General features: G+C 41.5%; 1 protein-coding gene across 1 annotated transcript in view; it reads left to right on the forward strand.

Annotated features, from left to right (window-relative positions):
* Nucleotides 1–10356, forward strand: part of EPHB1 (EPH receptor B1) — a 417321-nt gene extending 406965 nt beyond the window's left edge. Inside the window, exons 14-16 of the mRNA XM_069727937.1 lie at nucleotides 7257–7450; nucleotides 7793–7948; nucleotides 9176–10356. Of these exons, the coding sequence (XP_069584038.1) occupies nucleotides 7257–7450; nucleotides 7793–7948; nucleotides 9176–9284 (459 nt within the window). The 3' untranslated portion in view covers nucleotides 9285–10356. The remainder of the gene's footprint in view (nucleotides 1–7256; nucleotides 7451–7792; nucleotides 7949–9175) is intronic.
* Nucleotides 10357–13968: the final 3612 nt, after the last annotated feature.

A 13968-nucleotide genomic window follows, 5' to 3' on the forward strand; every position in this document is an offset into this window, starting at 1 on the left:
GAGTCACTGTAGTTACACAAGAGGGGATTGCCGGGTAGTAATTAGTGCAAGCCTACGTGGATGTATTGAACTATAGCAATATTCAATGGTGGAATTAGTACAGTTGGGGTATGGTGTCAGGGGATGCAACTCCACCGCTTCCAATTGTCAGGACAATTACACAATAGATGGACGAGTGATGGACGACATCATAGTTGTTTTCCCATCTAGACCAGTTATTGGGGAACTCACAGTGAGCATAGATATAGTATATACATATCTCATTCCCACGCGTGTATATATATGTGCTCCTAAACGATCACTGCCAACTCCATAATAACGAAAGGAACTAGCTACCACCACCAATCGTTTATACAGGACAAATGGATACCTGTTGAGATAGCAATGGCATTGTTTATAAAAAAATACACAAAAATGTTACAAAATGGGAACAAAACAATACGGTACAAACACGTGTGCTAAAAGGGATAACAAAGAAAAAATTACTAAACTTGTGTCATGGAAATGACTCAGTGCTTAGCGGAGGAAAACACTCCTTAGAACAACTCTTTAAAGCAACAGACAGAACCACAGAGCACTGAGTCTGTGAAAACTGACACATGACAAAAGCCCAAACTCTGATTTTTATTAGATCAAGGTTACACCCACATACCTCCCCTTGGTGAGCTCATATGGGGGGATGGTTGTGGGATATGCTAGGTCTTTAAAAAATTATGATATCCCTAACTTTCAAGATATCTTCACCCCTAGAGGTCTCAGGCAGGACATGTTGTCATGTTTCCTATCATGATTTTACTTTTCTATAGAGATGAAGCATGGCATGGATAGCATCATCCTTCTGACTGATATTAAGTTGGAAGTGTTAGGCTGGCCTTATGGTGATGTGAGCGAATGCATTATGTTAGTCATTTCACCACGATGCCGAAAATATATGTCCCATAAATATCGAATCAATGCAAATCTCAATATTCATCACTGACCATTGGCTCCAGAGTGTCTGAGATAATTTCTGTAAACAAAGGAAGCCCTTGCCTTGGTAATTGTTCTTCTCCACTTCTTAGTATGCTAATCCTAGACTTGGTGGCTGTCTCTCAGCTGGTTCTCTGTTACATAGTTACATAGTTACATAGTTATTAAGGTTGAATGAAGACTATATGTCCATCTAGTTCAACCCATAGCCTAACCTAACATGCCCTAACATGTTGATCCAGAGGAAGGCAAAAAAAACCCATGTGCAAAGAGTAAGCTCCACATTGGGGAAAAAAATTCCTTCCCGACTCCACATACGGCAATCAGACTAGTTCCCTGGATCAACGCCCTATCAAGGAATCTAGTGTATATACCCTGTAACATTATACTTTTCCAGAAAGGTATCAAGTCCCCTCTTAAATTTAAGTAATGAATCACTCATTACAACATCACACGGCAGAGAGTTCCATAGTCTCACTGCTCTTACAGTAAAGAATCCGTGTCTGTTATTATGCTTAAACCTTTTTTCCTCCAACCGCAGAGGATGCCCCCTTGTCCCTGTTTCAGGTCTATGATTAAAAAGATCATCAGAAAGGTCTTTGTACTGTCCCCTCATATATTTATACATTAAAATGAGATCACCCCTTAGTCTTCGTTTTTCCAAACTAAATAGCCCCAAGTGTAATAACCTATCTTGGTATTGCAGACCCCCCAGTCTTCTAATAACCTTGGTCGCTCTTCTCTGCACCCGCTCCAGTTCAGCTATGTCTTTCTTATACACCGGAGACCAGAACTGTGCACAGTATTCTAAGTGTGGTCGAACTAGTGACTTGTATAGAGGTAAAATTATATTCTCCTCATGAGCATCTATGCCTCTTTTAATGCATCCCATTATTTTATTTGCCTTTGTAGCAGCTGCCTGACACTGGCCACTGAATTTAAGTTTGTCATCCACCCATACACCCAGGTCTTTTTCATTGACGGTTTTGCCCAGAGTTTTAGAATTAAGCACATAATTATACATCTTATTACTTCTACCCAAGTGCATGACCTTACATTTATCCCCATTAAAGCTCATTTGCCATTTATCAGCCCAAGCTTCTAGTTTACATAAATCATCCTGTAATATAAAATTGTCCTCCTCTGTATTGATTACCCTGCAGAGTTTAGTGTCATCTGCAAATATTGAAATTCTACTCTGAATGCCCCCTACAAGGTCATTAATAAATATGTTAAAAAGAAGAGGGCCCAATACTGACCCCTGTGGTACCCCACTGCTAACCGCTACCCAGTCCGAGTGTGCTCCATTAATAACCACCCTTTGTTTCCTATCCCTGAGCCAGCTCTCAACCCACTTGCACATATTTTCCCCTATCCCCATTATTCTCATTTTATGTATCAACCTTTTGTGTGGCACCGTATCAAAAGCTTTTGAAAAGTCCATATACACTACATCCACTGGGTTCCCTTGGTCCAATCCGGAACTTACCTCTTCATAGAAACTGATCAAATTAGTCTGACATGAACGGTCCCTGCTGATACTGGGTCATGAGGTTATTCCTCTTCAGATACTCCAGTATAGCGTCCCTTAGAATGCCCTCCAGGATTTTACCCACAGTAGAGGTTAAGCTTACTGGCCTATAGTTTCCGAGTTCAGTTTTTGTTCCCTTTTTGAATATTGGCACCACATTTGCTATACGCCAGTCCTGTGGCACAGACCCTGTTATTATGGAGTCTTTAAAGATTAAAAATAATGGTCTATCAATGACTGTACTTAATTCCTGCAGTACTCGAGGGTGTATCCCATCCGGGCCCGGAGATTTGTCAATTTTAGTGATTTTTAGACGCCGCCGCACTTCCTGCTGGGTTAAGCAGGTGACATTTAATTGGGAATTTTTATCACTAGACATTTTGTCTGCCATGGGATTTTCTTGTGTAAATACTGATGAAAAAAAGTCATTTAGCATATTGGCTTTTTCCTCATCCTCATCCACCATCTCACCCAGACTATTTTTAAGGGGGCCAACACTATCATTTTTTAGTTTCTTACTATTTATGTAGTTAAAGAATATTTTAGGATTATTTTTACTCTCTCTGGCAATGAGTCTCTCTGTCTCAATCTTTGCTGCCTTGATTTGCTTTTTACAGAATTTATTTAATTTTCTGTATTTATTTAATGCCTCCTCACTACCTACTTCCTTTAATTCTCTAAATGCTTTCTTTTTGTCCCTTATTGCGCCCCTTACAGCTCTATTTAGCCATATTGGTTTCCTCCTATTTCTAATATGTTTATTCCCATACGGTATATACTGTGCACAGGTCCTATCCAGGATGCTAATAAACGTCTCCCATTTTCTCTGTGTATTTTTGTGTCTCAGGATATCGTCCCAGTTAATTGCACCAAGATCCTCTCTCATCCGTTGGAAATTTGCCCTCCTGAAGTTTAGTGTCCTTGTAACCCCTCTACTACACATCTTTTTAAAGGATACATGAAAACTTATTATTTTGTGATCGCTATTTCCCAAGTAACCCCCAACCCTTATATTTGATATGCGGTCTGGCCTGTTGGTTAATATTAGGTCTAGCAGTGCCCCCCTTCTTGTTGGGTCCTGAACCAGTTGTGAAAGGTAATTGTCTCTCATAATTGTCAAAAACCGATTACCTTTGCTGGAACTGCAGGTTTCTGTTCCCCAATCTATTTCAGGGTAGTTGAAGTCCCACATAATAATGACTTCTCCTTGAGTCGCAGCTTCATCTATTTGCTTTACGAGGATATTCTCCATTGCTTCCATTATTTTTGGAGATTTATAACAAACCCCTATCAGTAATTTATTATTTTTTCCCCCTCCCCTTATCTCCACCCACAGGGATTCTACATTTTCATTAAATTCACCTATATTATCGCGCAGGATGGGTTTTAAGGATGATTTTACATATAGACACACCCCTCCCCCTCGCTTATCTGTACGGTCATTTCTGAACAGGCTATAGCCCTGCAAGTTAACAGCCCAGTCATGGCTCTCATCCAGCCACGTTTCAGATATCCCCACCATGTGATAATTATGCTCCAACAACATTAGTTCTAATTCGTCCATTTTGTTGGCGAGGCTTCTGGCATTAGTATACATGCACTTTATGTTCCTCTCTGTACTTCTATTTCTTAAATTATTAACTGTTCTGACCCCACCCCCCATGCCACCGCCACCCCCAACTTCCTTATTTGTGCCCAGGACTCTGTCTGCACTATCTTCCCCTCCTATAAAATGAATACCCTCCCCCCCCAATTCCTAGTTTAAACACTCCTCCAACCTTCTAGCCATTCTCTCCCCCAGCACAGCTGCACCCTCCCCATTGAGGTGCAGCCCGTCCCTAGCGTAGAGCCTGTAGCCAACTGAGAAGTCGGCCCAGTTCTGCAGGAACCCAAACCCCTCTTTCCTACACCAATTCTTGAGCCACTTATTAACCTCCCTAATCTCCCGTTGCCTCTCTGGCGTGGCACGTGGTACCGGCAGTATTTCGGAAAATACCACGTTGGAGGTCCTTGCTTTCAGCTTGCAGCCTAATTCCCTGAAATCAGCTTTAAGGACCTTCCACCTACCTCTAACTTTGTCATTAGTGCCAATGTGCACCATGACCGCTGGGTCCTCACCAGCCCCTCCCAATAATCTGTCCACCAGATCAGCGATGTGTCGGACTCGAGCGCCAGGTAGGCAGCACACCGTTCGACGATCCCTGTCTTTGTGACAGATTGCCCTATCTGTTCCCCTAATAATTGAGTCGCCCACTACCAGCACCTGTCTGGCCTGCCCTGCTCTCCTATTTCCCTCCTTACTGGAGCAGTCACTCCTCCGGCTTTCAGAGGACATGCCTGGCTGCAGCAGTGCTACCCCTGTACTGGCACCCCCCTCATCTGCCAACTTAGCAAACTTATTGGGGTGTTCCAGATCAGGACTAGCCTCCCTGGCACTCTTCCCTCTACCCCGCTTCCTAACTGTCACCCAGCTTGCTACTTCATTGTCCTGCAGCTCCATCCCACCATCCCCCCCCTCATCTGTCCCATTGAGCATCTGCTCCGTGAGCAGAAGACTCCTCTCCATGTTGTCTATGGATCTCAGTGTTGCCAGCTGCACATTTAGAGTCAGAATCTGGGTTTCCAAATGCACAACGTGCTCACATCTCGCACAGCAGTATGCACCCTCGATCGGCTGCTCAAGGACTGCATACATGTGGCAAGATGTGCACTGAATGGCATTAACAATCGTGGAGCACATTTCCTAATGGGGATTGCACCAGACAGAACAGTTCAATAAAAAAAATAAATACAAAGTATTAATAAAAATCAGACAGCAATTCAGTAATTCCTCCCCTGAAAACTCCCTGACTCCAAAGTCACTGAATCACAAGTCACACTTACCGCCGTCCACACTTACGCTCTGGTCACACTCAGCTCGCTCACACGCTCTGCTGAAGATTTATAGAGATTTTTTTTTTTTTTTCCTAGTTCCCCTCAACAGCAATCAACCTTGCTGTTCAAATGCACTTCCAAAAAGGACTTGAGCCCCAAACAGCTGCCCCTTATAAACCCTTAACTATGAGCCCCCACCCTAAGTTAACCCTTATGAATATAGCTACCCCCAATTCAGCAACTCACACCAATTCACACAGGTATTTGTTAAAGGCTTTCCAAATACCTCTTCACTGAATCACAAGTCACACTTACCGCCGTCCACACTTACGCTCTGGTCACACTCAGCTCGCTCACACGCTCTGCTGAAGATTTATAGAGATTTTTTTTTTTTTTTCCTAGTTCCCCTCAACAGCAATCAACCTTGCTGTTCAAATGCACTTCCAAAAAGGACTTGAGCCCCAAACAGCTGCCCCTTATAAACCCTTAACTATGAGCCCCCACCCTAAGTTAACCCTTATGAATATAGCTACCCCCAATTCAGCAACTCACACCAATTCACACAGGTATTTGTTAAAGGCTTTCCAAATACCTCTTCACTGAATCACAAGTCACACTTACCGCCGTCCACACTTACGCTCTGGTCACACTCAGCTCGCTCACACGCTCTGCTGAAGATTTATAGAGATTTTTTTTTTTTTTTCCTAGTTCCCCTCAACAGCAATCAACCTTGCTGTTCAAATGCACTTCCAAAAAGGACTTGAGCCCCAAACAGCTGCCCCTTATAAACCCTTAACTATGAGCCCCCACCCTAAGTTAACCCTTATGAATATAGCTACCCCCAATTCAGCAACTCACACCAATTCACACAGGTATTTGTTAAAGGCTTTCCAAATACCTCTTCACTGAATCACAAGTCACACTTACCGCCGTCCACACTTACGCTCTGGTCACACTCAGCTCGCTCACACTCGCTCTGCTGAAGATTTATAGAGATTTTTTTTTTTTTTCCTAGTTCCCCTCAACAGCAATCAACCTTGCTGTTCAAATGCACTTCCAAAAAGGACTTGAGCCCCAAACAGCTGCCCCTTATAAACCCTTAACTATGAGCCCCCACCCTAAGTTAACCCTTATGAATATAGCTACCCCCAATTCAGCAACTCACACCAATTCACACAGGTATTTGTTAAAGGCTTTCCAAATACCTCTTCACTGAATCACAAGTCACACTTACCGCCGTCCACACTTACGCTCTGGTCACACTCAGCTCGCTCACACGCTCTGCTGAAGATTTATAGAGATTTTTTTTTTTTCCTAGTTCCCCTCAACAGCAATCAACCTTGCTGTTCAAATGCACTTCCAAATTACCTTTTCACGACAGGAGATCCTAGTTCAATAGAGGTTGAAGTGTCAGCTCTTTTTCACTTCCCCAGTTATATTTAATCCTATATGTTCAATGTGAGTGTGAGATGAACTTGTCTGGAGATGTCCTCATGGATTTGACAAGTTAATCTACGACATTTGGAAAGGTCCTCGTCAAGGACTGAGTGCCGTACTATACAGTGTAGCTTGACAATACTGGATGACTCCAAACACAATAGAGTTGAATTTGAAAATAACATATCCCCAAAAGAATAAATGATAAATTCCGCTCTGAATTATGTAACAAATTGGAGTTCCTCAACATAATGAACATTATTCTGGCTTTGTTAGAACTGGGTGAAATTAGCAAGATCTGTATTTTAAGATGTCTTGTTATATTGTTGTTGGTTTGGTTCTTCAGTCATTTTACAGTTTTATGGTTGTTTGGTTTTCAATCATTGACGTTAACTCATCTACAGTGTAAAAGTTGCCTCCTCACCACTTCTCCCTCTCTACACAGGTCATCAATGCCATCGAGCAGGATTACCGCTTGCCTCCCCCCATGGACTGTCCAGCTGCCTTGCACCAGCTCATGCTGGACTGCTGGCAGAAGGATCGAAACAGCCGGCCACGCTTTGGGGAGATTGTCAATACTCTGGACAAGATGATCCGGAACCCCGCCAGCCTCAAGACAGTGGCCACCATCCCTGCTGTGTGAGTCTGGCTGCAGGAATGATATATTCTATAGCTGCAGATACAATGGGATTTGATGATGAGAAGCATTTTGTTCTTAATGGGAGATGAAGTGTCACATTTTATGCAATTGCGATTGTCATGGGATAGATTGCTAAGGCTTATATAAAACCCATGCCAACCTAGGCTTCAGAGTTCCAGCTTACATGACCATGGTTTCTCTCCGCATGAGTTTAGCTTTATATTCATCTGTTTTACACAATACATATGGTTGAAAAATATTGCTATTATTTATTCATACAGCTTTTAATTGTCATTTAGGCAGCTTCATGTTCTGTTCATGCCTTCCTCTGTTTTTTGTAGGCCTTCCCAGCCGCTGCTCGACCGCTCCATCCCCGACTTTACAGCCTTTACCTCAGTAGACGACTGGCTAAGTGCTATCAAGATGGGACAATACAGAGACAACTTCCTGAGTTCTGGTTTTACCTCCCTGCAGCTTGTTGCCCAGATGACCCCAGAGTAAGTATGTGTAGGGTGAGGACGAGGTTGGTGGACAAGGCAGATGCCAATGATGTGAGGTGATGTTTTAGAAGTATTTATTAAAATGTAATGATAGCTCGTCTATACTTCTGTATAATGGATCTGTATTCATTCCATTTTTGAGGATTTTTATAATAGTGCCGATACATTTAAATGGTCTCAGTTCACATTACATTTTTTATACACACATTATAATGCTCATTGCATGTTCCAACATATCAATTATGTATTAAAAATACAGAACAAAAAAACAAAATATATATATATATATGTAATATATTGTAAAGAAACTGACCAGAATGTGCATCTGCATCTGATTACTCAGTTAAAGGGACTCTGTCACCTGAATTTGGCGGGACTGGTTTTGGGTCATATGGGCGGAGTTTTCGGGTGTTTGATTCACCCTTTCCTTACCTGCTGGCTGCATGCTGGCTGCAATATTGGATTGAAGTTCATTCTCTGTCCTCTGTAGTACACGCCTGCACAAGGCAAGATTGCTTTGCGCAGGCGTGTACTATGGAGGACAGAGAATGAACTTCAATCCAATATTGCAGCCAGCATGCAGCCAGCGGGTAAGGAAAGGGTGAATCAAACACCCGAAAACTCCGCCCATATGACCCAAAACCAGTCCCGCCAAATTCAGGTGACAGGTTCCCTTTAAAGGGGATCTCTTACTAGGTTTCACATTGTTAATAGATCACTCAGACCAGAGGAGGCTGGTATATTAACTTTGATATTCCATGTTAGACTGGCTCTATAATCTTGATCTTAAAATGAGCATTTTATCAGTCCAGATATAGAATGAAATAGCTCATGAGTCCATTGTATTCAGTTTTTACCCACCCAGCCTGACTGATATCTGCAGATTGTACTGAACAATGTGAGATCTCAGCAGGGAGGAGGGGCACTGAGGTACTGTCAATCAGGAGGATTGTACAGCCATTCTCAAATGTATTCCAAAGCAAATACAATATCATTATCAGGTCTAAGAGATCTATTTAGTAATGGAAGACAATTTGCTTTAAAGAAGACTATAGAGAACAAATAAGCAATTTGGAATTGATCATACAATACATTGCCTTAACATTGAATGTATGCTTGTATTATAGGGTTATCTACGCACTCATGAGAAGTCAACAGTTGTTAGAATATCACATGAATCGTTTGTACAGGTTTTCTAGAAATGTTTCTCTTTTTTTTTTTCAGGGACCTCCTGAGGATAGGAATAACACTAGCTGGACACCAGAAAAAAATCCTGAACTGTACTCAATCCATGAGGGTCCAAATGAGCCAGTCTCCCACCTCAGTAGCATGAGACTCTGGGATGGGTGAGGGAGTCTTTGAGGGTGGGGAGGGAAAGAGAATTGGTTTGAGATAGGAAGCATTTGGGTCATGGGGAAAGACGAATTTTGCAATTCAGAAGGTAACACGTCATCGTCAATGGTGGACTGTCCATCAGTAATGTAAGACCAATGCTCTAATTGTCTCATAAAAGGAAGCGTTGATGATATTTAAAAGCAGGTAACGTATCGGTCACTGGTTTTAGAAGACCGGTATGTAATATTCTTGGGACCTTGTTTAGGAAAGTCTTAACTGTGAACATCAAAGGTACTGGCCATTTGGAAATAAAGGTGCTTTATTATACCATATTACAAATTACGGAGAGACTGAAGATGCCACATTGAGCCTGCTTCACCCATGAATGGATGCCCCCACATCTCCTCACATTGACACTGCTGCTGCATCAGGGAGGGAGGCCGTCGGCACACTTCCATCTTCTCTCTTTATTGTTTTGATTGTCTTCATATTGAAGATGAAGTCGTATGGAAGAACTAACATTTTTTTTTTTCTTCTTTTGCTTGCATTTTTTTTGGCAAATAAATAAAAAAAAAAGAAAAACTAAAAAAAAAAAAATAAGATTCAGGAAGAAAAACCTGACAATGCGTCTACCTTTGTGTCCTATATGTCAAAGAAATACGAATAAACAAAAATACAGACATAGAGCTGCGGATTCAGTGTTTGTATATAGAAAGCAAAAGGGAACGAGACCTAAAAACCTGAAGGACTTTGTTGAGTTCTTTTCTTTATGGAAATGAATCGGGATAATAACAGACTTTGTCTTGGAAGCTTAGAACAGCAAAGAACCATCTCACAGATGGGACAATGAGGACATCTGCAGCGCTTGGTGCACCATGGATTTTGGAATAACATGATACAAATGTCACTGGGCTCATGTGATTTTTTTTTTTTACCCCAGGACAAACTTATTGTCTGTGTGGAAATATTTAATGCTGAACATGGCAACGACATCTTCTAGTTTGAGAGGTCAGTACTGGGCTTTGTTGTATGTTCTGTTGTACAGTATTAAAATTGATTTATCAACTCAACATCTAGTCTGAGTAGCAATTATACTTACGGTATGTTGGCCGTGTCTAGTACATTTTACCAAGCACTTTACTTATTGACCTTTGCTTACCCTTGAAAACTTCCCGTGTGGAGCTAGGATGAAGGAAATATTCTCGAGGAGCCCTACTCTTCCTCATCTAACATCTGAGTGACAATGAAGCCCTCTACACTGAATTTGCTGTAATTTGGACTTCAGTCTTTAAAAATGATCAGTCTCCTGAAGCAATGCCAAAAATACCTCTGCTTATTGATACATTATGGATCGGCTATTCCTGTAGACACTACTTGTTTTGTTAATGGATGAGTAAGTAGTGAACAAAGCTGCCCCCAAAATGTAGTTTTGTTTTTCTCCAAACTTTGGGAGAATGCACCCTATTTACATCTGTTTTCCATTACTGATACCAAAAATTTCCAATAGCTTCTGTTTTACTGAATTCGGTTTCAAATACTTATCACGATGCAATTTAGAAATATACTTAAATGGGTTGAAAAGGGAATGCACATTACTTTTCAGAGGACTTGGACTACATTAATATAAAATAAATAAATGATACCGATTAGGTCCCTGTTGGCCTTAGCTTCCTTGTCTTGGAAATAGATAGAAACACCCTCTCTGCCAATCACTGAGGCTGAGGTGGGGTCACTTATGTTACAGCCAGTGATTGGCTGCTACCAGTATTTGGCTATTACTGTCATTGATTGGCGTTGTTAGCATTCCCTTCTGTACAGGAAAAGGAAATAAAAACCAGGGGCGACCTGGTAAGTATCAGAACAGGGGCTGGGCGGGATTATTGAGCTTGAGTATTCTTTGATTTATTTAGTTAAACCATTCTGAGCCCTTTAAAAATACATTTTGATTCCCAGGACTTCAAGGGATTGTTCATGGGTTCGACCACTGTAATCATGCAGTGTGGTCAATCATAGTCATGCAGTATGGTAAATGATGAGCCATCGTAGTCATGGACTGAATTTAGTGATTGGCTACTGCAGTTATGCAGTCTGGTCCATGATGGGCCCCTGTAATCATGCACTGTGGTCAATGATGGGCCACCATAGTTATGCACTATGGTAAATGATGGGCCATCATAGTCATGCACTGACGTCAATGATTGGCCACTGTAAGCAGATGCTGTGGTCAATGATGGGTCACCGTTGTCTTGCACTTTTCATAGCATGCTCACTGTGGCAGCCAATAATTGACCATTGAGCTCTCATGAGGTATCTGCCCTTAGTAATACATGTAATTACATAAACTGGTCATACAGAGGCCTCACCAAAACCTTGTACAGTATCATCACTATACCATAGTCTCTGCCATGTTAGAAAACTGACAGAAACTCAATGTATATCAGTATTGGCTCTTCGAGTCACAAATTACAGAATATTATACCAAACCGTATTTGTTGATTATTGTAATTATTCCACACCATATCGGTATGCTTCCCATCAGATCAAAAACTCTATAAACCAGAGCTTAAAGGGGTTGTCCTCTTTATCTTATTTAGAAATTATGTTGGGTACATGATTTTGTGGCACTTCCTAATATTTTAGTATGACAGGTTCTCCTCTTGTAATTATTAGTAAAGACTTCCTCATAGACTCCACAGCTCTCTTGTTCTGAAAATGGTTTGTTGGTGGAGGAGCTTGTTCCACGTGCTGTGAATTTGAGTTGGAGGAGGCTGATGGACAGGTCTGGTCACATGCTCGTCCATCTGCGGCCATTTTGAGAACAGAAGAGCTTGGACTCTGTAAGTAAAGCAGTACTAACAGGTAAAGAAAGAGAACCAGGAGTACCCATATATAAGAATGTGCCACAAAATGATGTCCCCAACTCTTTGTTAAAATGAAGATAATGCGGATAAACCCTTTAACGTATTAAAAGCACTTTACAAATTAAACCTCAAAAGCGAATCTGCCGTCCAGTGACACCATTTCTACATCATCCTTCCGACAAGCTCTGAGCTTTGACCACCTGAGGGTTCCAGGATTACAGTGTGTCCCATTTTCTTGGTCCTTCTTGCAATGTAAACTCTCCTAAGCACTTTACAGCCAATTAGTGCAGCCATTCAGCATTGCAGGCAAAAAAAAAAAAAATCACCAAGATCGTATAAGCTACCTCCAAGCGCCCGACGAGAAAGCTAATCACCTTGCTACAATTCCATTCTCCAGCTTTGTATTCCTTCTTGTATAATTCGTCTTCTTGGTTTTGAAAATGCCATCATTCACTTCAGAATGTGAGCTCTCCAAGGGCCGTCGTCAGCCGTGTTTGTATGTGTGCCGTGTTTGGATGGTAAATCGCCGCCAGATAGTTCTACCTATTAAGGAATAATGAAATAACCCCGAAATTCCCTTCATTTCTACTGCATTTTCCGACTCCTTATTATGAGATGAGAAGGTTTTAACCCATCTCGTAATGGCTGTAGATATTTCCCATTGTATATTCCATATTGTGATTATAAAGTAGACGGGCTCCAATTAGGAGTCTAGCGCGAAGCACTGAGCACGGCCATGCTGCATTATCAGAATATAAATAAGGTGACACTTGCTATCTTTCACTACTTACTAATCGGGCCCCTCTCTCTTCTCCAACGTTGCATTTCTCCATCTCATCTTTATTATTCGTCCTCGCTTTTTATGCCGATAATTCTGACTCTTTCATTGTCACTATCAAGTACAAGATGCTTTTCAATTGTCACTTTCATCACGGCATTTCTATAGCAACAGTAAAATCCCAGCTTAGTGTTCTGTTTTATTTATTTTATTATTTCTTTTTTTTTATTGTCGTGTTCTGGATTTGCTCTGAGACTTTTGACAGCTCATACTTCAAATTCCCAGTCTCGGCAAACAAACAGCGGAGGTAAAGCGTGCGGGGCAGGTAAACGGCGAGTTGGAGATTTCCAAATGCGGGTCACAAAGAACATTCTGAAAACGATCTTTTTTTCATGTCGCCTTTTTGTGCATATGAACATTTTAAATTAGCTTGGCTCGTATATTTATACTATAGTTTAGAGCATAGAACAATGGATTCTCTGCTATTTCATTGAATGCCAAAAAATGTTTCTTTTTTTTTTCATTTTTACAGTACTTTCCAATCTTTTTATTCTTAATTCTTTTACACTTAATCATGTTTTGTATGATTTTGTGACTATTGCAAGAAAAAGGACAAGAATTACACTGTGTATAAGGCCGGTTTCACACGTCAGTGGCTCCGGTACGTGAGATGACAGTTTACTCACGTGCCGGAGGTACTGACTCACGTAGACACATTAAAATCAATGTGTCTCTGCACATGTCAGCGTGTTTTCATGGACCGTGTGTCTGTTTGAAAAACACAGAGACATGTCAGTGTTTGTGGGAACGCACGGATCACACGGACCCATTAAAGTCAATGGGTCCGTGTAAAACACTTACCGCACAAGGATGCTGTCCGTGTGCAGTCCGTGTGCCATGCAAGAGACAGCGCTACAGTAAGCGCTGCCCCCCCAGCTTGTGGCGCCATTCATTCCTTCTTCCCAGCAGCGTTCGCTGGAGCGAAGGAATGAAAAATCATTTTTTTACATTTTTGTTGTTAAAATAAAGTTCCCGGTAATCTC

This window comes from Ranitomeya imitator, chromosome 5, assembly GCF_032444005.1.
Source record: "Ranitomeya imitator isolate aRanImi1 chromosome 5, aRanImi1.pri, whole genome shotgun sequence".
In the NCBI taxonomy this organism is placed as follows: Eukaryota; Metazoa; Chordata; class Amphibia; order Anura; family Dendrobatidae; genus Ranitomeya; species Ranitomeya imitator.